At 48.3% G+C, this 26557-nt stretch overlaps 10 protein-coding genes across 10 annotated transcripts; 5 read left to right on the top strand and 5 right to left on the bottom strand.

Moving 5' to 3' along the window:
• Window positions 1–362: 362 nt before the first annotated feature.
• Window positions 363–1753, top strand: ptpB (tyrosine protein phosphatase PTP1; the record flags this gene model as incomplete). Its single annotated transcript, XM_057244531.1, has 3 exons — window positions 363–531; window positions 610–875; window positions 929–1753. 3 exons carry the CDS (start codon window positions 363–365, stop codon window positions 1751–1753), a joined length of 1260 nt encoding a protein of 419 aa, XP_057096069.1.
• A 723-nt stretch (window positions 1754–2476) lies between these two features.
• On the bottom strand, window positions 2477–3187 carry N7529_009003 (VanZ family protein; the record flags this gene model as incomplete). The annotated part of the gene is made up of 2 exons (XM_057244530.1): window positions 2477–3108; window positions 3163–3187. The coding sequence occupies 2 exons, from the start codon at window positions 3185–3187 to the stop codon at window positions 2477–2479; spliced, it is 657 nt and encodes a 218-aa protein (XP_057096068.1).
• A 585-nt stretch (window positions 3188–3772) lies between these two features.
• Window positions 3773–7282, top strand: N7529_009002 (SAGA histone acetyltransferase complex subunit SPT7; the record flags this gene model as incomplete). The annotated part of the gene is made up of 6 exons (XM_057244529.1): window positions 3773–4026; window positions 4077–4456; window positions 4522–4827; window positions 4880–6027; window positions 6084–7200; window positions 7245–7282. 6 exons carry the CDS (start codon window positions 3773–3775, stop codon window positions 7280–7282), a joined length of 3243 nt encoding a protein of 1080 aa, XP_057096067.1.
• A 1055-nt stretch (window positions 7283–8337) lies between these two features.
• On the bottom strand, window positions 8338–11905 carry N7529_009001 (putative eukaryotic translation initiation factor eIF-2C4; the record flags this gene model as incomplete). The annotated part of the gene is made up of 7 exons (XM_057244528.1): window positions 8338–8657; window positions 8705–10367; window positions 10438–10616; window positions 10679–10890; window positions 10944–11065; window positions 11124–11249; window positions 11312–11905. The coding sequence occupies 7 exons, from the start codon at window positions 11903–11905 to the stop codon at window positions 8338–8340; spliced, it is 3216 nt and encodes a 1071-aa protein (XP_057096066.1).
• Window positions 11906–13844: 1939 nt separating this feature from the next.
• Window positions 13845–14339, top strand: N7529_009000 (uncharacterized protein; the record flags this gene model as incomplete). The annotated part of the gene is made up of 1 exon (XM_057244527.1): window positions 13845–14339. The coding sequence occupies one exon, from the start codon at window positions 13845–13847 to the stop codon at window positions 14337–14339; it is 495 nt and encodes a 164-aa protein (XP_057096065.1).
• Window positions 14340–14546: 207 nt separating this feature from the next.
• Window positions 14547–15170, top strand: N7529_008999 (uncharacterized protein; the record flags this gene model as incomplete). Its single annotated transcript, XM_057244526.1, has 1 exon — window positions 14547–15170. The coding sequence occupies one exon, from the start codon at window positions 14547–14549 to the stop codon at window positions 15168–15170; it is 624 nt and encodes a 207-aa protein (XP_057096064.1).
• A 369-nt stretch (window positions 15171–15539) lies between these two features.
• On the bottom strand, window positions 15540–19061 carry rna14 (cleavage polyadenylation factor subunit RNA14; the record flags this gene model as incomplete). Its single annotated transcript, XM_057244525.1, has 5 exons — window positions 15540–15634; window positions 15903–16598; window positions 16650–17643; window positions 17696–18127; window positions 18189–19061. The coding sequence occupies 5 exons, from the start codon at window positions 19059–19061 to the stop codon at window positions 15540–15542; spliced, it is 3090 nt and encodes a 1029-aa protein (XP_057096063.1).
• A 511-nt stretch (window positions 19062–19572) lies between these two features.
• Window positions 19573–20604, top strand: asf1 (nucleosome assembly factor ASF1; the record flags this gene model as incomplete). The annotated part of the gene is made up of 4 exons (XM_057244524.1): window positions 19573–19681; window positions 19741–19780; window positions 19840–20148; window positions 20211–20604. The coding sequence occupies 4 exons, from the start codon at window positions 19573–19575 to the stop codon at window positions 20602–20604; spliced, it is 852 nt and encodes a 283-aa protein (XP_057096062.1).
• An 845-nt stretch (window positions 20605–21449) lies between these two features.
• N7529_008996 (uncharacterized protein) lies at window positions 21450–24729 on the bottom strand (the record flags this gene model as incomplete). The annotated part of the gene is made up of 6 exons (XM_057244523.1): window positions 21450–21778; window positions 21839–21960; window positions 22012–22567; window positions 22622–24190; window positions 24246–24585; window positions 24643–24729. 6 exons carry the CDS (start codon window positions 24727–24729, stop codon window positions 21450–21452), a joined length of 3003 nt encoding a protein of 1000 aa, XP_057096061.1.
• A 444-nt stretch (window positions 24730–25173) lies between these two features.
• Window positions 25174–26283, bottom strand: N7529_008995 (phosphotransferase family protein; the record flags this gene model as incomplete). The annotated part of the gene is made up of 2 exons (XM_057244522.1): window positions 25174–25300; window positions 25367–26283. The coding sequence occupies 2 exons, from the start codon at window positions 26281–26283 to the stop codon at window positions 25174–25176; spliced, it is 1044 nt and encodes a 347-aa protein (XP_057096060.1).
• Window positions 26284–26557: the final 274 nt, after the last annotated feature.

Here is a 26557-nt window from a genome sequence, read left to right as displayed (position 1 = left end):
GGGTTCTGTGAAACCCGGAAGTATACAGCCTAAAAAGCAAGAAAATACGAGATCTATTTTTATTGCGACGCGAATCCGCTCCTCCCCTCCCCCCCCCCGCGATCACTCAAAAAAAAAAACTGGCCCTGGACACATCTTCCCGGGACAGCTTCTATAGCTGTCCCGATCTGTCGTCGCTGCAGATAACTTCGGTTCCTGCAGATTTTGACAGTCTCGACGTCAGAACCGATCCCTCTCGTTCACCTTCTCCTTCCTTCGAATCTGCCCCGCACAAGAAACGTTCCAAGGCCCGATCAGTTTCAAGGAAAGCCCGCGGTGTGATCGGCAAAGTGAAAGCATTCCAACGGATCGCTGCCGCAAAGATGACGCATCCCACAATCAAAATCGACACTAGTGTTCAGACGACCAAACGCGGACTGCCCGAGAATGACGATGCAGGCCTTGATGTCCTCGGTGGTGAACAAGACAACCCCAGGTTGGAAGCTGGGAATACCGAAGATGTTCCACCATTTTTATGTCAATCCGTTTCAGGTGGGTGCATGAAAAGCCTATCGGAGGAAAAAACAGAGTTACCCGCACGTGGAATGTGACTGACCGCTTCTTATGCAGAGATCCATGAGAAGTTCGAGGACCTGGAATGGATGCAGCGCACGCGTCTGGCTGAGGGTATGCTAGCCAATGATCTCTCGCATCCGTGGGCCCTAGAGGCCGACCCAAAGGTTAAAGAGAGAAATCGTTATTTCAACGTCCAGGCCTGGGCAAATTGTCGCATCCATCTGCGGGTGGCCGATGGCGAGTGTGATTTCATCAACGCATCTCCGATCCGACTGGAAGACTCTGTGACAAGGGAAAGGAGGCAATACATAGCGACTCAGGTGGGTTGCGCGGTTCGTGATTCTAGGTTCATCATATCGCTGACCATGACCAGGGCCCGAAACTCGGACATCTTGCAGAATTTTGGCACATGGTCTTCCATGAAAGTCAAGAAGTCGGCGTTATTGTAATGCTTACCCAGACTTTCGAAGCGGGCCGGGAAAAGTGCGCTCAATACTTCCCATTGGACACCGAGCAGGCTTCGATGGTCCTGTCAGCAGATGAGTCGGACATTTTCTTCGATGAGAACGATCACACAGAACCAGGTATATTGGGTAGAGTCACTCTTTTGGAGTCGACTTTCGATGCTCAATCCCGATCTGAGATTCGCAAACTCGAGCTTTCCATCGGTTCCAAGTCAAAGATTGTGTGGCATTTCCTATTTGCCGGTTGGGCAGATTACTCAAAGCCCGAAGGGAGCGATCGCCAAGCCCTCCTCGATCTCATCAAGTTGTCAGCCTCCAAATCAAACCCGGACAACCCGCGTATCGTTCACTGTAGCGCAGGCGTCGGTCGGACAGGAACCTTCATCGCGCTTGACCACTTGTTATGCGAGCTGGAGTCAGGCCATCTGTTGGATGTGACTGACCCAGAGATCGATCCCGTTTTCGAGACCGTTAATCAGATGCGCGAGCAACGGATGATGATGGTTTACAACGAGATGCAGATGCAGTTCATCTACGAAGTACTCCGCGAACAGACTGATCGCAAGCTGGGAAAATTGCTAGATTGGAACACGGACTCGCCTAATGATAACGAGGAACGTTCTGCCAAGGTTCCCAAGCTGGATGATCAGGCCGATTATTTGCCAACTGCGAAGCCGGAGTTGGAAGCCATCCCTGATCATATTCATACGCCGGTGGTTTCTGATAATGAATGAACGGTCCACTTGGTGTTCTCTGACTCAATGGACTTTTACGTCGTTTATGTTTATGTTGCATCACATGGAATCCGGTGTTTGTTTTCAGGTTTCTGCGGCCTTGTCTTCGATTTCTGCTTTGTTCCGGCCCCATGCTCGTTCCCCTCGTTGAAATACCCCCGTTATGTCCATTTGGTTTTGTCTTATGCGGTGTAGTCAGATATCTTGTTATTGACTTGCCTCGGCAGTTCCGCTATAGAATTACTGTATATTAGCAAATTGGTGATCTCATTTGCTTTGCGGACTGGCCTAGGACATCCTACTTTCAACTAGTAGCTATTGCGATGTTGTGTATTTACACTGGATATCATTTTGTCTTACATGTCTCGAAATTCGTTATTAGCCTTTATATGCCATGGATTTCAAGAAAAAGCCACCACTGCACACCACTGTACAATATTTTGAGGGAAAACAGGAGCGCTGCCGGTCACTCGATGATATACCGAATGGAGCTGCAATTGAAGCTTTCCCCCAAGCATCATAGAACACACATTATAAACAATTCAATGGAATCAAAAAACGGAGCGCTGCACGACGTAATCGAGAGATTGGTATCAAATCGACATGATACGACACATAAAACCCATTATCATAACACAGAGGTGGAAAAACCAACTGGCTAGGCGCAATGCCGTCCCCCGCGCTAGAAAGCATATTTCTAGCTTTGGGCGGATAGGGATAAACCTAGTCATTGCGTTTCACTCCGGCTGGAACAGCTGCAGGCCCGCCGACGGGGCTAGATTCGTGGTAACTGGGAGGCGTAGTTCCCGGCGTTGGGGCTGGACCATCTTCAGTATCCCAATTATCAACTGCATTCTCGTCCCAATTGTCCACCTCTTGCTCAAGAGACATTACACCAGATTCCTGTGGGCCCATTACTTCCGATCCGCGACGAGAGTTTCCATCGACGCCACCGAGCTCGACATCCTCAGTGCCATCTTCCATCAATCCATATCGACTTTGTCGACGGCGCTCCATCATGCGACGGTGGTACCAGCTGCAAATACCAACAGCGCCAACGCTGCCGACAACATTGGCGACAATGTCGAATGGATCAAAGTCTCGACCATTCGGAAGGAAGCCCTGAACGAGTTCAGAACCAACCCCAAGCCCTAATGTGCAAACCACGAGGGTCACGTGCAGCGTGCGGCGACGGGAAGTATCCAAGATCCAGTAAAATGTCAAAGAAAGCAGGAAGAAGGTAACAAGATGGAGGAATTTGTCATTCGGTTGGAGATTCGTGGGTATCGTTGAAGAGGTGCTGTGTGGAAGAAGACCGATGTAGCCGGCTAAAATGAGCAGGAAGATGAAGGCACCTGTGGATGTATGTCAATTGGAGGATCGCCGGAATCAGAATGTCCAAAGCTTACCTGCGAAAGGATAACGGATGCGCATGGTGTGCAGGTAGTATTAGGAGGGACAAAAACACGACAGGAAGCTTGTGCTGGGATTCTTCTTGAATACGAGGAGAGTCTGGTCTAGTCCTCGTAGCTGTCAGACGTGGAGTTCGGCCCAAGCTTGGTGGCCTTGTGCGTCATATGCCGAACAATGGGTGTTCGCAACAATGAAAGCACTGAACCTGACATAAGATTATGACTTTGCCAATGAGAAGTGTTTGAAGATTACATCAATGAGAAGAATTCAAAGGAAATAGTTTAACATACAAACACAAATCACGACTGATCTCAAGCAGTTTGGATAGTGACATCGCAAGGGATCTGCCACCGCCTTCATGTCTGTACTTCATCCCCATCCAGAGAAACTTCCTATGAAGCTCCCCTCGACCTTCTTCATCAAACCTCTCCCCCACGCTATCGTTTTTCGCGTTTTTGACATCGTCAGTCGATTGCTCGAGGGGTCTTTTATATCTCTATGCCTTTTGTCCTTCCTCCGACCACCGCGTCGCGTCCGATCGGCCCGTAATCCTAATCGCGGAGAATCGAGTCTCGCCCGCCCCAAAACCGGGGTTTTGGAGCGACCATGTCGCTCGGCCACAACGCCTGGCCCCCGGGCAATATTCGGCCTCCAGATGATCTGCAAGACTCTCCCCGTCCAGTCAATGGCTTAGTAAAGACTTTCTCTGGCTCCTGGACGCCTCAAAAACGCGGTTCTGTCGGCGCCGAAGGGCCGAACCCCAGCTCAACATCGGAAGCTGATATCACCACTGAAGAAGACCCGCGCATCGCTCAATTCCGTGAATTGTATCGCCGCAGTGAGGCGAAAATAAGTGCGCTGTATTCTGGAGGAAAACTGGACGATGGGCCCGTCGCGGATGCTATTGCAGGGGGGATCCAGAGCCGCCTGAGGCTGAGACCACCCGCGTCGACAATATACCACCCCCTCCAGCAGCGCCGCAGAAGTCTGCACGAAAGCTTGATGATGACGACTATGATGATTACGACGACGAAGATGAGGAAATGGAGGACGCTGCCGAATCACCTCCGCAAGTAAAGGTCGTCGTCGCGTCGCAAGACCTTAGCGCCTCGGGATCTACCAGCGCAGATGGGACGAAAGAAACCAAGAAGGAGACAATGGAGGACCTTCGGAAACAACTCGAAGAAGACAAAAAAGCTACAGAGGAAGCTGCGAAACGAAGCTTCCACACACTCTTTACACCCTGGAAAATGATCGCGATGCCATGCTTGACCAACAGCGCTTGGAAGAGTCAGAAAGACAAGTTGAGGCAGAAATCTCCGGCCAGGCCAACATGGGCGGCAACACTGCCCAAGGGGCTTCCAATGGCTACAGCTCCTTGAGTAATACCAACTTGGGAGCTTCTAGTTTGACATTGAAGAACCTCATCGCTAGGATTGACAAGAAGCGCGATAGGGTCCAGGCATCTGATGCGGAGCTACGAAGCTTGCTGAGTGAGGTTCGTAAGAACCGCAGTAAGTGGGCAAATGAGGACAAGGTTGGCCAAGAGGAGCTATATGAAGCTGCGGAGAAGGTTCTCAGCGAGCTTAAAGCTATGACCGAGCACTCAACTGCCTTTTTGACCCGCGTTAACAAACGTGATGCGCCTGATTACCACACTAGTAAGTCGTTATGTTGCGTCAATGATACTATGGATTCGCTAACCATCACCAGTCATCAAGCACCCAATGGACCTCGGCTCGATGACCAAGAAGTTGAAAGGGCTGCAATACAGATCCAAACAAGACTTTGTCGATGACCTCACCCTAATCTGGGCCAATTGCTTGAAGTATAATACAAACACTGAACATCCTTTGCGAAAACATGCGCTTTACATGCGCAAGGAGACCGAGAAGCTCGTCCCCCTGATCCCCGATATTGTCATCAGAGACCGAGCTGAAGTTGAAGCCGAGGAACGTAAACTTCAGCTTGCAGAACTTGATGGTGGGGAAGAAAGTGACGAGGAGCCTATCATGGCATCGCGAGGCAGAAAGGCCCCTGGGAAAAAGTCTTCTAAGAAAGGAACAGCTCCCTCTCGCAATACACCCAGCGGCTCTGAGGGCCCGGCCGGGGCGCCCAGCACTCAGCCACCTGCACCAGTCCGCGCAGACTCTGATGGGACTGGAGAATCGGCTCAGAATGGATTTTTAACTCCACCTCCTGGGTCCCATACGCCGTCCGACCCTTCTGGCCCAGGGGCGATAGTCACAGGGAGCCAGGATGATGTAATGGACATCGACGGCCCGCATACCTCGGCAACTGTACTCAGTGCGCTGTCGGTTCCCGGCGGGGCAGAACTGGAAGACCCGGAATACAAAGTATGGAAGCAAGTAACCAAGAAAGACCGAGCACTCATTGCTGCGGAACGACACCGTCTTCTCAGAGGGGACAAGCTTAACCCCGAAGAACCGGCTCTGCTTAGAACCAAGGCTGGCATGCGCCGATGGCTTCGCCATCAGAAGCAGGCCACCATTGAAGCTGACAAAAGTCGCGATACAAGCTCCCATGCCATGGAACCTGAGATCACAAGCGAGACCCTTGCAGAAGGTATCGAGGTTGAGGAAGACCAGATGGTTCCCTATTACTATGATGTCATGTCTGGGGTTCCTGATATTCCCGAGCGGCTACTGTGGAAAGAAGATGGGCAGGGCAACGTTGTCGATGCCTCTGAAGAGTTCTTGAGGATGCTTCCCAAGGGTTCTTTCGTCCAACCTGATAGCAAGTTGACCCAAAAGATGAACTCGAACATGCGGCAGATGCAAGAGACTCGCAAGATCTGCTCGAAAATCGGTATTGTCAAGCAGATGCAGCTTCAATCCCAGGTGAGCCCATATTTACATCTCTATAATTCGATCTTCTGGCTGACTTAGAAATTCAGATGTACCAAAATCAATTTCAAAAATATCAACCAGAGCCATTTGTTGAGCAAGATGCAGAGCCCCATGTTTTGAACGACAACGGTCCTGTCATTGCTCCTTGGGCCTGCAGAGCTGCGTTGCAGCGGTCAGTCGCCAAGATTTTTTATCATACTGGCTTTGAGGAATACCAGCCATCCGCGCTTGAGTCTGTTACAGACATTGCCGCCGATTTCTTCCAGAAGCTTGGGTCAACAGTCAAGTCTTACATGGAAACACCCAAAGTTCCGACCACCGAAACCCAGGACCCTGCCTCTTCGTCCGCCGAATGGAAGCCTGCATACACGGAACCAGAGGTAATTCTACACACTTTGTCTTCTGTCGGGGTGCACATCGATGAGCTAGAGTCTTATATCAAGGATGATGTGGATCGGTTAGGGACTAAGCTCAGCACAGCTCATGACCGTCTCAAATCGCTTCTGACTGAACTTCTTCGCCCTGCTCTTGAAGGAGGCGAAGATGGCTCAAATGCGTTCAACGATGGCAGCGAGCAGTTTGTCGGTGGCGACTTTGCTGAAGATATTGACGAGGACTTCTTTGGCTTCAAAGAGTTGGGATTGGACCGAGAGTTCGGTCTCTCCACGCTTAGTGTTCCTCTGCATTTACTTCAAAACCGTATGTTCAACGCGGCCAATCCGCAAAGCGCCACTGTTTCGCAGTCTGTCACTCTGTTCGCCCCTCCACCCCCATACCCTCGCATCTCAACAGAAAATCTGTCCAACCAGATCGGGCTCCTGCAAGCATTCTTCAAGGGCAAGTTGAACTCAAACCGCAATGAACCTCTTGTGGAGGATCTTGAGCTACCACCTAAGCAGAGGCCCATGTCCACCAAACCCCGTCTGCCAGCCTCCGGCAAAATTCCTCAGCATGGTCTCGCCGGCCCTACATCCAGCCCACAGAAACGTGCTGCTCCGCCGGCTACATCTAAGCCTGGTACCACAGAACCAAGCAAGAAGAAAGCCAAGAAGAACAGCGGACCTATCGAAATGCCCAAATTTCATACTGATGGTGAAGGCGACCAAGCCTTGGCAGAATCAACGAATTCCAATGCGCAAGTCGATGATGCTGCGGATGGTGTTGGTGAGTCCATGACTAACGGGCTGTGATGTGTGTGACCTTAAAAGCCATCGGTTATTACGATCCTGTGCTATCCCTCGCCTAATGTTGGAATCTCTCTTTTGTATTTCTTCCATGCTTTCTTCTTTGCATACCCCGCATGCATCTTCTTCTCTGTCTGTTCATGTTTCCCCAATATCTATACCTTGAACCAAGCAATCCATGTATCCACATGGTATGATGCCATTTACGAAAATGGTGCGAGCCCTGAGTCCAACCCTTGAACCCAGACTCCTGCTGATACATAATCTTGTCTTTGTACTTTAACAATTCTTTCTTGTTACTCTTGTGCCGATGTCCGCTCGTCTTTGGGCTTGGAAGGGTATCGGATAGTTCTGCAATTCTGTACTCATCGTGAAAGGGCATGATTTTGCCTCATGTACCATACCGGCTTGTGATAGCTTCCTAGCAAATCAACTGTTTCCAACAATACGTCCTGATGCCTGCTGATTTTACTGCAAGGACTTGTACTGATAACTATAATCAACCTAATAATTGGTTGACCTAACCAAGCTTGTTGATCTATAAAAATTGGGATTTATATCGACCTAGAGTCTACAGCGTCATACCAAGTGGTAAACAAGAATTGTGTATACAAGGGTTTTTTTTGGTATTTTCGGGTTATCAAAGTGGATAGACATGTAAGAAAACAACTCTGAATGATCAGACCAGCTCAGATTGCATCGGTCAAATTCCTCATCGAGCTGTGGCCACTAGGGTCCGAAAACCAGATCGAGCAATATTTGATAGTTCAATGCACCCGTCAGCATAAAAACAGAGAACGAAAAGGAATAGGGAACATTGGCCCGTGCCGATGTTCAAAATCAACAGGGGACATACAATTGAGCCAGTCTTTCGTAAAGACAATAGCCATCGTAGCCCTATCGCTTATGTCGAGCCATCTTGATGAGCAACAATGCAAACGAAAAGCAATACGAATATCAGCTTGAAAGAAAACATAGTACCGTAGTTTCAAGCATGGGTGCGCTTGAAGACAATGTCAAGTTGTCAAACAAATCCTTCCCCGGAGAGAATGGACAGAACGAACAGAATTATTGAAATTCTTTTTCGTCTCTGTGGAGACTTCAAGTCCTAATGGACTTAAACATACCACATACCGAGAGTCAGTCGGTTCGAGGTGCCCTCAATAGGGAGCAGTCTCTTTGCTCGAGGCTCTTTCGGCTTGGGGTTGGTCATCTTCACCTCTGGACCGCTCTGGGAGCCGGAGGTAATAGGAATGTCCTCGTGGTGTCGAGCACGAACAGAGATCAGATGTGCGTAATAAATAGCGGGATGAACAGAAACCGATGTGGTCGAGCGGATGTACTGGTAGCAATGATCGTTGATCATATTCTCAAGGTCATTCGGCTTGAGGCCAATGTCATCCTGCAAGACATGGTAGTGGACTGGACGGGGGTTCCCTGTAAAGCAACGTGCGTATAGAGCAAGAAATCCCAATCATGGGGACTTGTGACATCACGATCAATCAGAGTGCCGGGCAAAGGAGCACCATTCGGGTCCGAGGATGCTCGATTTTTCGGGTCAGGGAATGCTCGAAGGTGATGGCGTTTGTTGGCGACCACCACACACATCTTTCCACTCCACACCGGTTGACCACAAGCATGTGCGATAGCAGAGCGGATCGAAGGGACTTCCTCTTGGATAATTCTCTGGTACTCCGATGCAGACACACCATCGCGGAAGTAGTAAACGTACTCTGGAGGCTTGCCATCTCCGACAGTAGCTTTCCATTCAGCAACCATAGGATGCAAAATGTACTCAACAACTTTGTCTCGGATGATCTCAATTCGGTCACCATTTGTCTCGCATCCTCCCATGTAACGGGTTGCAGTGGAGTTTGCCGAAACAGACATTGCCGCCAATGATGGCGTCCACACACCCATCATCGGATGGGTGACATCTGCTCCAATGATCATAGAGCCTGGGCGCAGACTTGAGCCTTTTGTTTTGGGAACAGATCGAGCAGTTATTCCGCCAAGCTTTGCATTCACCTTCATCAGGACATTTGCGTGGTACTGAGGCTTGTTGCTGATGCAATGGGCAGATTGGAGAACTTGAGAAGGAGTTCCATATCGGCAATCGGCAGATTTTTTAATACGAAGATAGACCCAAGAGTCCTTGTCGGGAACAATGAAAACCATGAGCTGGGGCTCGCCATCTAAGCGCGAGGCGATCTCGTCATACAGCTTTTTGACACCACTGCCAATGTCCTCGCTCAGAGCCTTCACGACGGGGCGACCAGTGACCTCGCCACCCATGCTCTTGTACATCTTAACAAATTGCTCAACCCACTGCAGAGTTTGGTCGTGATTTATCGACTTTCGGTGCCCGGCAAAAAAGCCGACACCCCAACGCGAGAGTGCTTTCTCATTGCCTTTGTAGAACTTCTTTCCTCGCAAATCCCAGCTACCCGTGTGTCCTGGGTTGTGTTTTCGATTGCCGCCGAATTGGATCTCCGGGCTTGGAAGAAGACGTGCCTTAGTTTTGATCATGTTTTCACTGATTTTCATTCCGTAAAGTTTTAGGATTGGATCATCCTTATGCTGAAGCATCTCCTTGGATTGACGAGCGTTTGCCAAGCGTGTAGGAGGCCTGGTAGCACACCACTTGATCATCGCTGCGGACTCTACGTCACTCAGCTTATACCGGTATCGTTGAAGACCCTTGATGGTCAAGAATTCGGCTGGATAGTGGACATCATCCTTTTGCATTTCAACAAGAAGCATGTTTGGATACTCAAGACGGATGTTGTATCGCTTCAAGAAATATTCCTGCAGGTGCATTCGGGTTGAGGTTCCCGTGGCCTTGTCAATATAGTCGATAAAGTAGTCTTTAGGCCGTGCTTGAATCATGCCTTTGACAATGAATGTTTTCATCTTGAAAGGACACCCTTCATAGTTGGGTGCCACTCGAAGACCCTGGATCTTTTTGTTCACTTGTGCAAACCATTTTGACTCTTTGAGATGTCCAGATTTGTCGCGTTCAGGCTGTAGTCTGTTCACTAGCATCGGCTTGTCGCTGAAGTTGCTAGAGCTCATCATGTAACCCATGAGGCTAATGCGAGAAAAGAACACACAATGGGCAACATCGACATTCAGGATTAGACCGGTCTATGTGGGAAAGAAATGTCAGTTTCCGAAACTCTGTGTAAAAAAAAATGAGAAATAAGAGAGGTCCTACTGGAGTCGGTTTAATAGCTTGATAGATGCCTCGGTAAACGGAAGCACCCATATTCGCAAGAGGCTGGTAAAACTCCTGCTTCAAGTCTTCGTCATCACCCAGCTTGTCGAAGAAGAAGGCTCGCTTGATAGCGGCAAACTGCTTGGTGGGCCATTCGCGAAGCAAATGGTCAAGAAAACCTTTTGAAGTCAGCTTAATGTAGGAGAAATAAAACGAGAACATAAAAGTAAAGTTCACTTACTGAGAGATTCAATCACGAGTTCGTCCAGATCATGCCGATTTTGCAGCCAAGAATGGATGACCGAGAGATTGATTCTGCGCTTTGGAATCACAGACATTCGGAATTTGGGATTTCTCTTGAACTCTTCGACGCTGGCAAGGGTCTTCATATCCCGGGATAAGTCCTTCTTGAAGACGATTTCCTCATTCCAGTTTTCGAACTTTCGCAGTGACCTGAATTATGTCAAACAAAAATCCCAAAGATTCTAGATTTTATAATTCCTTACCAGCAAATTCTTCCACCATCCCAGATGCCATCAGGAATGTGTTCCTTTCGAGTGTCACTGTTCCAGCACTTTCGGAGAACCCGTTTATCGGTCTCGTTTTGGTTTCCATGGAGAACGTTGATCTAGAAAGGATTGTTATCGAATGATATCCACAAAGAGCTAGTTGTTGAAAATACCCACCTCGTATTGGTACACAGCCTTTGCCGGAAAGGCCTGGATGTGATATGCATTTATCATGACTTCGATCTCTTTTCCAGAAGTGTTGTATCCAACACGCTTCTGAATCTTCGCAGTCTCGGGGGTGACCTAGAAACCAAAGTTAGCACATATGACTATCCAGTAACATTAAGCCTCAGCAGAATACCTACAGAGGAAGCCCTAACTTTGAATCGATGCCAAGGAATGTCGATATTCTTGCACCCATCCCAGGCAATCGTGACATAGTCCTGGTGCTTAACAATCTGGTCTTTGTTGAGTCGATGTTGCTCGTAAACTGCCACTTTGACACCTTCCTTTGTCAACTTTTCTGCGTTTTGTTTTTCCTCCTCGGTCCAGTTGGCCGGGAATCGTGGAGGGGATTCGACCCGACGGATAGGAGAGTCACTGCTACTAGAGCCAGTGCTCTTAGGCTTTTTCTTTTCGCCTGTTTGAGGATTTGTTCCGATCCTGCGCATCCATGCAGTAGATTCCTCGGTCTTCTTGCCTTCGGCTTCGCTCTTCAACTGAGCTTTGTGTTGATCCCACTCTTCCTGCTGGCGCTTGTCCAAAGGGACCGGTGGGACATTGCCACGAATGGGAAGTCTGTGGCTAGACATTGAGGAGCTAGGGGATGCAGGTAAATACTGATGTTTGGATGAGGTCTTCGAAGCAGGCTTGGGAGTGTTTGTCGACCCGTGCTCTGAGCGAGACTTATGATCATCGTCACCCTCCGGCAAGGGCTTCCTAGATCTCGGAGGTGCCATGGCTGAAGTCAGCACTTCTGTCAATAACTCAAATGTCAGTAAACAGATCCTGTTTCTTTTTATGTAAGCACAGTAGCAAGCTCATCAGTGGGACAATAAAGTAGTCTAAGGATCTCATAGAATAGGGGAACAGATCAATCGATGCTGCTTCGCAGTGTTAACAATCGAAGAGATGGCAAGTAAGCAAAGTATACAGGAGAAGCCTAAGAGCAGTTGTTTTACAATAAGATGAAGTGGGAAAGAACCTTGGAAGAAAAGTGCAAAAGGCGAAGCGAAGAAGCCACGAAGCGAAGAAGTCACGAAGCTGGCTCACAATGTAAATTCAATGAAATGGCGACAAATTAGAAAGGAAGTGAAGAATGAGGTTCTGGAGGTGACGATCAAAGAGAAGAACGAAGTAAAAATCGATCGAGAGAGTGAAAATAACAACTTACAGCGTCAGAAGTGTTGAGTGAGCCGAAGGTAATAGTCATAAATGGATGTTGAATCAAGGTAAGGGTAGACACGTCGAATTTGTTTCAGTGCGTAAGATAGTAAATTTTGAATTGCGCTCAGATGATCTTTGAACCTGGATCTTGATGGCAAGCCCGAATATACCAGATTGGTCAAGAAGTGATGACAGCGTAGTAGAGGCAAATAAAGTAGGATGAAGAGTGCAGCAGAACAGCGAGGGAGAAGAATGAGGAAGGAGAAGAGGAAAAGAGTAAGAGAGTAGCAGCGGCAGGTGCGCGATAATTTTATAGCTACATGTACATATGTACATACATCAATATTGCTTTCTTTTAGGTCTTTTAATATGTTACACCATTCATACCTACATACATATATATATTTACATATATACAAACTGTCTATAATACATTGTGATGCCATTGTGTTATATCACATAGACAGCTAGAATGAAGAGACCTAAACAAGTGTCACAAGTATCGTCAAAGTCCGAGCTATGTGAGCTTTAGGTACATTATTATATTTGAGAAACCTTCAGTAATGCTAGGTACTAGCAGTTCAGTTAACTCGCACTTTGCTTTCAACTTTAATCAAACTTTTGTATGTATATAGAGAACATATAACCATATCAACTGCCTATAATACATTTTGATATCATGGTAATATATCAAGTAGATAATTAGAAAATAGAGACCTACATAAATGTATAAACTCGCAAGTGTCGTGACAATTCGAGCCATGTAAGCTTTGGATACATTCCTGTGTATAAAACTTATAACAATGCTAGGTTGTATCATGTTACCTACTAATTCATTCGCGCTTTCAACTTTAATAAAGCTTTTGTTCTTTAAAATAAATATATATATGCGTACATGTAGCCCAAGTCCGAGCTACATGGTTGTCTAGGGTATATTGTCTGAAGGGGATCTGGGCTCGGAGAATCTCAGTGGAAGTCGACCAATATGCTGCAAACATGCCTTTGTTGATAGGAAGCATCATACTATTTGTGACCAGGGCAGGGGAGGTGTCAGCGATAAGGATGGGGGTATAGGGGCCAGAGAGATATACATAGCAAAGGGAAGTTGACGAAAGTACTCTATGCATCCATCATTACTGGCAATTTCAAAATTTCGGACTTGTATCTTGCATGGACATTATATGGGCTGGTTCCATAGGTACTCTTTCAATATTCTTGTGCTTCCTCTTTGCGGACCCATTGATCCTGACTAAGGCGTTTGGCTTTGGGTTCTTGCTTCAGCTGAATAAAGCGCCTGCATACATATTTATACGCCACTAGCTAGACCACAGCAAGTTGATTGTAATTGAATCTGATTGATTGCTTGTCTCATAAAGCTGGAAATCTTGTTCTGAGCCTGGATCCACTGTCAACGCTAACGAGAACAGCCTAGGCTAAACACAAAGATGATCAAAGCTTGGACTGGACTTGGCAATACTGAATATCTTCCACTAAGTCTATATATCTACCAAAATGTTCCCAAATAACGACATTCTTCTTCTCATCAGTAAATACGTCAACAATCAGGGTGACAGACTTCGGCTCCTACTGGTATGCCGTAATTGGTACTCGTTACTTCTGCCGAAAGCCCACGAAACAATCTCAGTTGACAGCCATCAAATTTATTTTCTTGCTCGTTCTGTTCAACAAAATCCTAAAACCGGAGCTGCCATTCGGAACCTGCTCGCTTCATGGAACGGCGGAGCGGGACCTGGGGACCATTATGAGGTGGACACACTCAGGAACAATCTGAGACAGACAAGCGAGCCCGACGAGAATCTTGACCACTGGGAGGCTGATCTGCGGACAGGATGCCCTGATGCTTGGCTCGCTGTGTTCATGCTGTCCCTGGAATCTGTCAAAAGTATAAACCTGAAATTTTCATATTCGCCATATTTCCTGTCTATGGTGGCGCGAATTGCCGCCGACAAAATCCATTCAGCCCGAAACCAGTATTGCAACAATTGAAAAAAGTGGTGCTTTGGACAGATGATATGAAGGATTATTATCACGCGCGTGACCTTCTTCCATTCTTCTACCTTCCCGCGATGCGAGTGTTCAGTGCGGGTGGGGTCTGTGAAGACGAGCCCATTCTCTCGGCACCCAAAGCCGGTGACATCTGGGATCAGGGAAATTGATCTCGGTGGCCATCATAGGAATAACGGGAGCCGGGGCATGATCGATGATATCACAGCATGCTCTAATCTGGAGGTTTTCGAATATCAACACGATAACAATGCCATTTGGGGGGAAAGCTATATCGACTTTTACCCTTTTCTGTTCTACAATGCGTCATCTATGCAAAAGCACAGCCTTCGAGAGCTTCGACTGAACAACAAAGGGGAATTTAGGCCTGTGGATATTGATGACGAAGGGGATTTGAATACCTTTGGATATCTCATTGAATTCCATCAACTACGCGAACTTCGCATACCAACACGCACCCTTTTACAATTTGGTTCAAACGACCAGCCAAGAGTCTCTCTTCTAGAGATTCTCCCACCAAGCCTAGAATATCTCAATCTCGCATATTGTCGGGAGGAAGACTTCGATATTATCATCAGGAATCTTCGAAGCATGCTGGCGAAACGAGAGAAGCAGTTCTTGAATCTCAAGAGACTTGAAATTGGGCCCGATGTCCTGGAGATGAATCCAGGTGCTGAATATTATCACTCAACGAATTTCGCAGTTCCAGAATCGACGCAGCAATCATTTGCATCAATTCAGTTAGTCTGTCGCGAAATGGGAATCCAGTTCGGGTTCAGAAAAGATGGAGATTGTACGATTCGTAATTGGTAAGATAAAGGCGCACGCAAAGAGAGGCACAAATAAGCGAGGATGTGTATATACCAAGTGCCAACACCAAGTGCCAATATAGAGTACCAGACCATGAACATCTACTGACAGAATGAATTACTTTACTCTATTGGGATAGAATTGGTTCGTATCCATGTAGTTAGACGGCAAATGGAAGGGTTCATTGAACAAGCAATCGCATTGGCCCTTGGGGTCTACACTAGAGGTACCGATGTAGGTGCAAATTACTAGTTTGAGGGTAACCAAGCCGCCATTGAAGATGTGCCTAGAGATCTCGCTAAATTCAATAGTAGAATTCTCTGCGTTGCTTGTTCAAAACTGTACAAAACATGACTGGGCGCGAAGACCCAATCAGCAAGCAAACGTTGGAGCCTGAGCCCCATTTGGAATGATGCCAGACAGCTCGACGCCGATGAATGCAATAGGGTTCTGGGCAATCGCAGAATCTCTGATCATGTGTCATGGAATGCCTTCGAAGAGAAAGAAAAAAGTTGTTGAATCATCAATGTCAAAGACAAATCGGGATATTTTGTGCGCCGTGGAAATGGAAGGTATTGATTGCAAAGCAAAGATCGATAGATTGTACACAGAAAGCGGAAAGATGGCAGTTCCTCAAAGAGGCGCAAGCACCCATAGTTCAACGGTAAGAGCCTTAGAGCATGTGAGTACAATGATATCGACAAGAGGGAGGAGCCGATTCAACAGTCAACTTACCGGAGTATTGGGTCATTCCCCCGCCAGAATTTTGCGGTAGTGGTATTTGAGCAGTGGTGGCAGGGATATCAACGCGGCGAAGAAGGTCAATCATTTTCTCTGGAGACAGGCGTGAAATGTTGTATGCGTGGGCGGGAGGGATAATGCTCAGTAAAGTGACCACTTCCCGGGGCAGGGGTGTAGGGGATCCTTGAGGCTTGTATGAAGTGGTTTGACCGTTTAGCTGCTGCACCCGCTTTGGCTGGTCAAGGCGTCGAGTTTGCCCAACCTTCATTGGGGACTCAGCGCGAGCAAATTTGCGCGGACGGTTGTCATCATCATCATACTCGTCGGCAGGATACGGTCTTTTCGGTGAATTAAGCGAGACATCCATGTATCTGGGTGCGGGAGAACCTTGCATCTCTGTAGTATAGCCTGCCATGGTAGTAGTCTTTGGTCGTGTCTGGGATGGCGACAAGATATGTCGCACAGATGTAGGATCGAAGGTGGGGATGGCGTAACGATGAGCAAATTGGTCCAAAGCAGGATCATCGGGATAGAGCTCGCGCATGCGAGTCTCCAGGTTGATCACCTGAGTGAGATCGCCGTATCGAGACTCATACCCGTGAAGGAAGGAAAATATAGGCTTGGCCTTGTGAACATTCTCGGGATTTGATGCTAATTTCCTCACGGTCGTTTCGAACACAGCTCTGGCATCTGATGGTCGTTGTTAGTTAGGTTTTTGACATTTTATCATGGCAAACTTACTGATGACATCATTGATGTCGAGCAGATGTTTCAAATATTCGAGTGCAAAATTCTCGTCTTCTGGGAATAGTTTTGCGCCCCTCTCAAATATCTTGGTGGCGGCGGGGTCCTTGTAGCAATGGTATTCCATCAGAGCGCTGGCAATGTAAACGTCGCTGGTAATCCGACCGCGCTTTCGGGCTTCGGCAAAAATCTGTCGAGACCCAGCCAATTCGCCAGGCTTTCCTTTGCCCTGGATTCGACGCATGGAACGCATCAGTGAAATCCATGCGAAGGAAACAGTCCTAGAAAGAAGGTTGATCTGAACGGCATGGGCTTTGCGGACTGCATCAATCTGTGCTGTTTTCGCCGCTTCTCTTTCCTTTGCTTCAGGGTCATCTTCGTCCTCACTTTGAGGTTGGCTTTCGGTTGTTTGGGGGGCAAAAGCCTCTTCGATCTGTGTAACATCTTGTGTTTCCCGGTTGCGGGCCTTGTTGATCAACTCGTACAGTGCGTCGAGTAGTTTATCGTAAGGCTCCCGGACCTTGGCCGCACGCTTGGTAGAATCTTGCTCGGAATCAGAAGTAACCTCCAATCTGTCCGCGCGTTTGAAGGTCAGCAAGCAGCTCTCTGGATTTGCCTCAAGGCCCTGTTTCAGGAACTCGGTGCCTTCGCTCTCCATGTCGTTCAAGAAGCAAAACTCAGCAGCATCAAACCATATCTCGGGCAAAAAGCTCATCGCCATGAGAGCCTGTTTGTAGAAGTAGATCACACGAGTTTTGAAAGCAGCAGCGTCGTCCTCCTTGAGCACCAAAGGATCTTCCTTTTCCCAAGCGATCCAACGCTTCCAGATGTTCGCCTGCGCCGAAAATTCAGCATCACCTTCGGCTCCGGGCATTGGGGGCATCTGAGGGAGCGAGGTGCGGACCAAATCTCGTGTGATGTTGTGCAGCTCAGTGTAGGAGCTGCGCGCGGTCATGTAGGACGGCGAATGTTCTTGCAAGAATTTTCGGCCCTGGATAAGAGCGTTAGCACAAGACTGGTGGACTAGATGTCACCCGACGTACCGTGAGTTTATTCAGCCCCATCTCAAATTGATCGTACTCCTTCCACAACGTATTGACGGCTTGAGTGGGAACGCTGATAGCACGCTGATAGGCCTTTCGCAGTAAATCCATCTTTTGTTGATCCTGCCAGCCGGATCCTCCTACACTCCCTGGCCCAGAACGGATAAACTCAATGTAGTCCGTCCAGATGTTGCCGGAATCCTTGTCCATGCCGACGTACTGAATGGCCAGGTCATATGCGGACGAGATGGTTCTTCTTGCCTGTCCAGAGGCATCCGTGGTCAAGGGGTTACGACGGCGGACGTAATCAAGGTACACAGACCAAAGATGGACGCTAGGAATCGTCAAGAGTGTTCGGTTGAAGATCTGCTCTAAGCGAAACAATTCGTTGAGTTCGGACTCCATGTTGGCGTATGCCACCCATTGGTCAGCCTGGAGAATGTCGAATTAGCAATCTTGCATCCTGCTGAGTGAGGGTAAGAAGTAAACTTACCGCCATGGGGAACAACTTCAAAAAGCGTTCGTAGGTTTCTCGAGCACTGTCTAGTCTGCCACGGCTTCTGTGTTCGGCAATTAACTCCAACCATGCAGGGATATCTCCTCGGGGGTCCTCCTCGATTCGATCTTCCAGGATTCCCACGCGGTCATGGGCAAGACGTCCCTGTGCGGAAGGAGAGTCGGGTACAGGAGTAGGGGCAGTACTGTTCTGCATAGCTGTGGATTGCAAATTCTGCGCGGGCCAGTGAGATTGGCCAGAGACAAAAGAAGAATCAATATTAGGAACATGAGCAGGAGAATAAGAACTATTTGAAAGATCTGGCCCACTGGCAGGTTCCTGCTCAGCTTGGTGTGATGGTACATCAAGGGTGGAAGTGTTTTGAATTGCATTTCCTGAACTGAGATCTTCAGAAACTGTCACGGGAATATCATCCTCGTCCTCAAGTACAGCTGGGGGCTCATAATCCGCATCACCCTCTTCATCTTCGTCCTGATCAACCTCAAATCCACCAATTATTCTGGTCTTGGGCTGCACCGCATCACCGGAGGGTGAAGCGGCCGTTGAAGTCTGAGACTCAGCGCGTGAGGGGTTCTGAGAAGGATCAAGAGCGTCGCTTGCTTCGTTGTCCGATGTGATGGGTGGATTGGGGGCGGAATCTTCGATATCATCCGGGGGAGAGTCACCAGTGGGGCCATCATCAGTTTGATGAGGATTAGAAAACGAGGTTGTATATTGATCCCCCAATGCCTGTGATGGATCGTAATCATCTGAATCCGAGCTATCGGCATTTTCCTCGATGGAGACTTGCGGCTCAGTACTCAAGGCTTGTGCCTGGAAGGAGGCAGCTTCGGTCTCATCGTCCGCCATGATAGACGATGATACGCGATGATCGCAAAGTGAAGAAAATGGGTGAAGCTGGTCAAGTTAGAAGTCAAAAGTCGCAAGTCAAAAATTCAAAGTTTGCGCAATGATGGGATGAGGGTGTTGAAGGAATTGATATGAATCTCGCGGATATGAAAGTGCTCAGGTGTGACACAGCCACTTTAAGATAACCCTCAGCCGCAAAGATAAAAAGTAGCTGGGTTTAGCAAGGCTACCTAGGTAGATGACGAGACTTGCGTAGGTTGCCCGGGTAGTGGAATTGAGATCACGTGCAGGCGGTGAAGTAATGCGAGGGACGCGAAGGCGCGTCGATCGATGGGCTCCTCGCATTGTACTAGAGGGGTCGAGAGTTAATTGCATTCTTGTGGACCTGTTTGTTTCTCTCCTTCACTTATAATTTTTGACCTTGACTTCTTCCCCCCTGTCTATATCATCCTTCACTTCTCCCAACCTCTTCGATTCTCAAAACCAAGCGTACATACTCACATATCTTATCATGTCTGTCGTTTCACTCCTCGGGGTGAAAAACCTCAACAACCCGGCTCCTTTCACCGCCTCTTATCAATTCGAAATCACCTTCGAATGTCTAGAGCAACTCCAGAAGGGTGAGTTCTGACTTGTCTTCCTTTGCTTTTGACTGAGGTCTCTAACAATTTGTTCCTAGATCTGGAATGGAAACTTACCTACGTCGGATCCGCCACCTCGTACGTTGATGCTCCAATTATTGTTCTCTCCATTAACACGGGTTCTAACAATCAAAAAGCTCCGAGTATGACCAAGAACTCGACTCTTTATTGGTCGGTCCCATACCGGTCGGAGTGAACAAGTTCATCTTCGAGGCCGATGCGCCTGATGTTAAGCGCATCCCCACCTCAGAGATGCTGGGTGTTACCGTCATCCTCCTCACATGTAGCTACGATGGCAGAGAGTTCGTTCGGGTCGGCTACTACGTGAACAACGAGTACGACAGCGAGGAACTGGCAGCTGAGCCTCCTGCGAAGCCTATTATCGAGCGCATCCGACGCAATGTCCTCGCCGAGAAGCCCCGTGTGACCCGCTTTGCAATCAAATGGTGAGATCCCTTGTTTCGTTTGTTTACAAAGTGAACCCGTTGTTGACACTATCTCTTACTAGGGACTCTGATGACTCTGCCCCCGCCGAGTACCCACCTGATCAGCCTGAGGCCGATGGTCTTGAGGATGACAGCGGTGCCTACGGTGCCGAGGAGCGCGAGCTTGAAGCTGCGCTCCTCAAGGAGTTGGAGGAATCCAACAAGCCCGCTGATGGCGAGGATCACGAGATGGAAGGCGCGGAAGCTCCTGCTGGCAAGGAGGATGAAGACGAAGATGAGGTCTCTGATGCCGAGAGTGAAGATCTCGAGGCCGAGAGCGATGATGATGAGGAAGACCTTGACGAGGAGGAGGGCGGCGATGGAGATGAGGATGTTGAGATGGGTGATGACGCCGAAAAGGATGAATCGTCTGCTAAGCCAGCTCACCCGGCTCAACCCGAGGTCATGGTGCACTAGACTTTGTTGGCGATTCACTCTAGCTCCCAGTTTCTTGCTTTCGCTTTTCTCCCTCTACATGCTCTTTTATGATAGCCGGAACGTGATGTTTACGACCCTAGGAATGGTTTTCACCTTCCAACCCTAAATGGACATTGATTATAGTCTATGAAATAGAATCGACCATAATTGAATTTTGCACTGCGTGCCCACACGCTACATCCATTGAGCCTGCATGTGTATTACCATTAGTGCAAGACTATGCTGTATCTCCATTGCTATAATGTACGCTTCATCGCTGCCAGGTGGCAATAACCATCAACGGAACAACATTGGGGAACAGCAATCTATCCCTACATACATATACGTGGCGAGTATGTATAGTCGCAGGCAATAAACAAAGAATTTTCTAGACATTCAATAGAACATAGCCACTTGACGATTTTGTGTATTCTCTGTAACGCTATAAACCTAGATGGAATATGTCTTACCTGAGTCTTTGTTTTGTCAATTGTATTTCTTGCATAGTTGGATTGGTGTCATGTTTCGGAGCTGAAAGAGAATAAACTCATGATACGCATTGACACAAGGGCCACGTCAGACACATGGAACCTCCTATCTACATTCATTCAACCGCATTAGAGCGGGGATTAATAGAAAGCTTCACTGGGCAAAGTGGAGTAACTAATGTACTTGTAGCCAATATGATCTGTCACATCACCAAATCAACCTGAAGCCGGAGGGAGGGAGGAATTCGCCAAATGCTGTAAATAGGCCGTTCAAGTTGTGTGTAGCGAGACCCGGCGAGCACCGACTAAAAACCAAACTTTGAACCAAGAACTGTGTGAAAGACCGGTCAGCGTCAATCATGCAAGGGGGTTCACACTTAGGCCAGTATTGACGATCAACTTACCGCCCAAAACAGCCTTCTTCTTTTGTGACTGTACGAACTTGCCGACATCGTTAGCGAAGCCGCTGCTGTTTTCCTCTAGTCTGTCCATGCTGTCCCCTGCGATCCCAAGGCGCTCTGTGCGTTCCTGAACCATTCGAGTCATGTCAGACCAGTACCCTTGTCCACTGCCACTTGCCTCCGGTGGAGGGGCACGTCCTTCTCTTGTGGCTTTGCGGCGTTCTTGGTCTTCATATTTCATCTGCTCGACCATTCGCTTAGATGGTGGTCTGTCTGGGCCACCAACTGTATCTTATGTTAACAAGATATACACATCGAAAGTAGACACTGGTGGGGATAACGTACTCAGAATGTCCATGTCGGCTGGTGATATGTATTGTGTGCCGGAAATCCATTGGATGTTAGTGATAGTAGGACGCTGAGGAATAACTGCCTCGGGATTGTAAAGCTTGTCGTTTGAGGGATGTCTGCGAATAGTCTCAGTATCGTTCTTCGGCCAAATCATTGGGGAAACCTACACCCTGCTTCCATCTCCCCACACATTGAACAGCCCGATCTCCGAAGGACCGACCCATGTCATAACGGTTCCAGTTGGGGTAATACATGCGTCTGAAAGCCGTCGCACATCCGCGATGTGGTTGATCTTAGTACAGCCAATATCTCGAAGGGCAGGAATGGAGAATGCCCGAGCGTTACCATCACCGAAGAGACCGACTAAGCTATAGCCCCGTCCTTCGGTCTTGACTACCGCGGCTGAGTCACAGAGATAGTCTTCCCATGCTTTGTGAGCACCCTTTGAGGTTGGAGGCTTGAAGATTCGACACCCCAACGCAGTCACGGCAATGACGACACCATTGACCTTTGCGCCATTCCTCAACCCTCCGACAGCACTAGGGGTAGCCAAAGCAAGGCCGCCAGAATCTGCGTCTATTGGAATGACACTAACGACGCTATCATCAACTGAGGTTGTTCCTGCGAAGACGGCTTCGTAAGCTCCATTGGACGCAGGAACAATCTTGAAGGTTGCCACGTTGCCTCTGTTTGTGCCAACGAAGCAGCATATGCTAGAGTAATCTGGAAAAGGATTAGCGCTATAATTCATTTGAATATACCCTTAATCATGCTTACCATCGCCTTCCAACGTCATCACACCGAATTCAATTTGAGTAGGCCATTCTGGCTGGGCATCATCCGAGCCCCGAGCCTTGCGGAAGCTGGTTCGTTTCGGTGCCTTGATAAAGTCTGACATGTGCGCGGTGTGTATTATTGCGGGTCCCCGCAAATCAATAATGACCAAAGAACCACCTTGGAACCCGGCCGCCACAAATCCAACCTGTCCATGCTTCAACGCGGTTACTGGACCTTGCTGCATATCCAAAAGGGTCAAAGGGAGCAAGCCTGTTTTGAGACCAGGGTCTGTTCTCCGGGCGATGGGAGTCAGCTTTCCTGCTTGGTTTGCACCCGGGGGCTCTTCGCGTCCATAGGAAGGATTGTTCCCCCATCGAAATATGGCAAGCTCTCCGGTCTTTAGTCCGATAGACATCTCGCCCGACCCACTTGCAAAAGACATTTCGGTTACTTCAATGTTGCTGACACGACCAATGGCACGGGCAAGATCAACTTGGATCACATCGCCGTTCTCAATTTCATCATCGTGGCCACAATCCCAAACACGGACGGTTCCGTCTGCGTGTGCCATCGAGACAACGTTGCGGTTTTCGAAGCGTTTGAGGGGATTCTTCGCCTCTGCACCTCCCATTACAAATTTCGGGCCTTGCAATCGGCGCTCTTTCAGACCGAGCCACACAGAACGATCGACTGGTGTAAGTACCGATTTGTTCACAAACGGATGAACAAGTGTGAGGAATGGATGTAGCATGTTAGTTGGAGTGATTGGATGCCCACTAGGGAAACTCAAGGTGAGAATTTCACCCGATGAGAGCATAGCAATGATGGCAATCGGATCATGGGCACCGTTGAAGTAGGGCGAGGACCTTGGAATGAGGCAAATATCGACAACCTTGGCTCCCTGGGGGACTGGAAGGTTGATTTGTCTTCGGAAACGTTCTAAGTAGGTCGACAAAACCTGCCAAGAGGAGGTCTGGTAGTTGGGAGTAGGGCCCATGTCCAGGAAAGCGAGCCCCTTGTTCGAATCACCAACAGGTCGACCACCGGCCACTAGCAGACCTGTATCATCAGGGTTTTCTTTGGCACACCAAATAATCTTTGTAATGGGCTCCTTTGGTCCAGCACTCTCGTCAGATGGACCAGATCTACCAGTATCTGGCTGATCTACATTGGGGGTCTGGACTGTCCGTGCATGGAGTTTACGGCCATCTTTTGTATCCCAAAGCACCATACTTGCGTCGTCATGGACGGTCAAGATGAATATTCCATTTGGGTGCCAGATCGCGTTAGTCAACTTGGGTCTGCGCACTTCGTGCGTTGGCAGTGTGTCTCCGCCTGGAGCCCCAGGAGGGACCTCATAGACAAAGTATTTTTGCGCAACATTTTGTTTAAAAGTGAAAGTCACTGCTCCTTCGGGATATCCCACTAGGATTTTTCCGATGTCCCGCGGGGAAAATTCCAGCGACACAACGGGGAAAAATCTTGCGCGGGGGTTGCGCTCCAACCACAGATTAGGAACCCTGAAAGGCGTCAATGACTCTCGGTCGAGATCATATGCAATGATTTCACCTAATTATAAAATTAGTATCCCTATTTGCAATTCACCTAATGGAAATGAACCGACCATTCTGCAAGCCAATAAACGCATAATCCAAGCTTGGGTCCGTTAATAGAGCCGTCACTTGACCCGGTGGTGCATAGGACACCACTATGCGTCTAGTTTCCAAGGAGAATACACTAATCTCATTTTTAGAGTCGATACTGATGATTTTGCCGCCACAAAACTGTAAGAAACGCGCGGACGCCTTGCGCGGGAACTCAAACGTCACATGCACCCGTCGTTGGCCAAAGATATAGATCTGCCCACTTCCGAACTGGGTATCACTGGTGCCGACGGCGATGAGGGACTGAACTGGATCGTAAGCGATAGCGCTAATCTGCGAATTCACACCACATCGTGCAAACTGGAAATGGCGGCGTCAGTTGCGAAAAATGAGGAAGCCTGGGATGCCAAGACCTACGTCGTCCAGAAGGAACAAGTCCGGGGATAAACCCTCAGACAGGTCCTTTTGGATACCAGCTTGCTTTCCACGCAAGAAATGAGCCATATCCTGCGATCGGAAGCAAAGTTGGGGAGAATACAACGTTGTACAAATCAAAAAAGTGAAGTGTGGAGAGAGAGATACGTAGCTAACGGATCTAAAGTGGAGTCCTAAAGTTGTGATCAGTCGAAGTCCGCCCTATGATTCCGCGGTACTTGGCGCGAGCCAACTGCAACTATTTTATGTTCAATCAGCTTTGTGTGTTTATTTTGGGAATTTTTCTTCTATTTTGGTTTTTGAATAATATACTGGCTTATAACTGATCGAAAATTTTGAGAGCGCTTTGAATCTTAAATAATAACACAACTCCAAATCACATGCAACTATATATAAGGCGCCGCTGGAAGGAAATTTCGCTATGCAAGCACGAAGCACACAGTCTAATGATGACACCCTGGGTGTCATGTCGAACACGCAGAGCGCCATTCAACATAATCTAACCCTTTATACTTATTCAAGCCTCGACATTTCCGCAATGGTAGTTGTCAATCGCCTCCGGGCATCAAATTCGCTTGTCTCGTCTCGGTTTCGATAGTATTGGACTGTGATTTGTGAGACCAGCCGGTAACAGGCATATCTGTGTTATAATAGCGTCAGCAAAGAACACATCCATGGATAAGTAAAGCAGTATTTCCACACATACAAAGCTAACCGAATCTTTTCCTCTCTCGTTCTGGACAATGCCATCCCTGCCCCCTGCAAAACCGCCGGCGATGGATTTGCGAAGATCTCGGCCATCAACACGTCTCCCCAGAGAGCGCTACTAAAGTCCACAATGCCCGACAGTTGTTTGGACTCTTCATTCAATAAAACGTGGGAGGGCCGACCAAAATCCACCACTACCAGGCGTGGCAGGGTGACAGTTTCAAGAGCAGGTGCCAGACGACTCAGCTCCTGTCGAATCTCCGAATATGGTAAATGGATAAAAGTGTCCTCGGCGTCACGAAGAATACCCTCAAAAAGAGTACAGAAAGCGTCTCTCCAGGAGGGCGTGCTGGCGCCATATGCCACTTGCTGTAAGGATCCAAACCCCGGGGCTGCGTTTTGACCTATCGTGCTCAATAAGAAGCCCAAGTGGCGATCAATATCGTCTCGCTGCTGGGGAGAAAGGTCGCTGTCCATTTCCGACAAACTCCTTCCTTTCATGTACTGTCGGATCAAGTAGGCAGAACCCCAGAGTCTTCCATGTGGGTCATAATGATAGAGTTGAGGGATACAAGGATTTGCACTTTGTCCGAGAAGTGCGAGGAATTGGGCTTCGGTCTCAAGGAAATACCGTTCACGGCGAAGAAGGGCAGTCCTTGAAGAAGGAGAGCCCTTCAACAGCAGGTGTGTTCCATTTGACAGCCCAAGAAGGCGTAAGGTGTGGACGTGTCCTGGAAGTAGTTGTGAATGATGCACATGAACCGTGGAAGGAAACAGCAGGGAGAGTACAGCATCCAGTCTGAGGGATTCGTCCGTTTCGGTAGCATATGACTGGCGATGGAATGAATTACCACGGATGTTTGTTCCTCCGAGTGATGGCATGGCAGACCATGTTTTGAAGTCGACTTGTTGCATTGGAATCAATGATCATAAGGAATTGCGAGGGGGCTATTTATAAGCAAGGCTCTCACAACTCATGAACCTGGGCAGCCACGGGGGTGGATATTCTTCTGAGAGTATTCGGCCTGAATCGCATACTTTCCAGGAGTATATATGACAAAAACTTCAGGGCTTCCAGAATGATGGAATCTCGCCAAAGAGTCCATATATGGAGACATCAAGCGTATCAAACAAGCGATCATCAGACCGCCACGATTGCATGCTCACGTAACGCTCTGCGTTCAAGGGA

This window comes from Penicillium soppii, assembly GCF_028829465.1.
Source record: "Penicillium soppii strain IBT 18220 chromosome Unknown utg000006l, whole genome shotgun sequence".
Classification (NCBI taxonomy): domain Eukaryota; kingdom Fungi; phylum Ascomycota; class Eurotiomycetes; order Eurotiales; family Aspergillaceae; genus Penicillium; species Penicillium soppii.
Note: the sequence above shows the minus strand (reverse complement) of the source record. Positions and strands in the feature narration are given on the sequence as shown.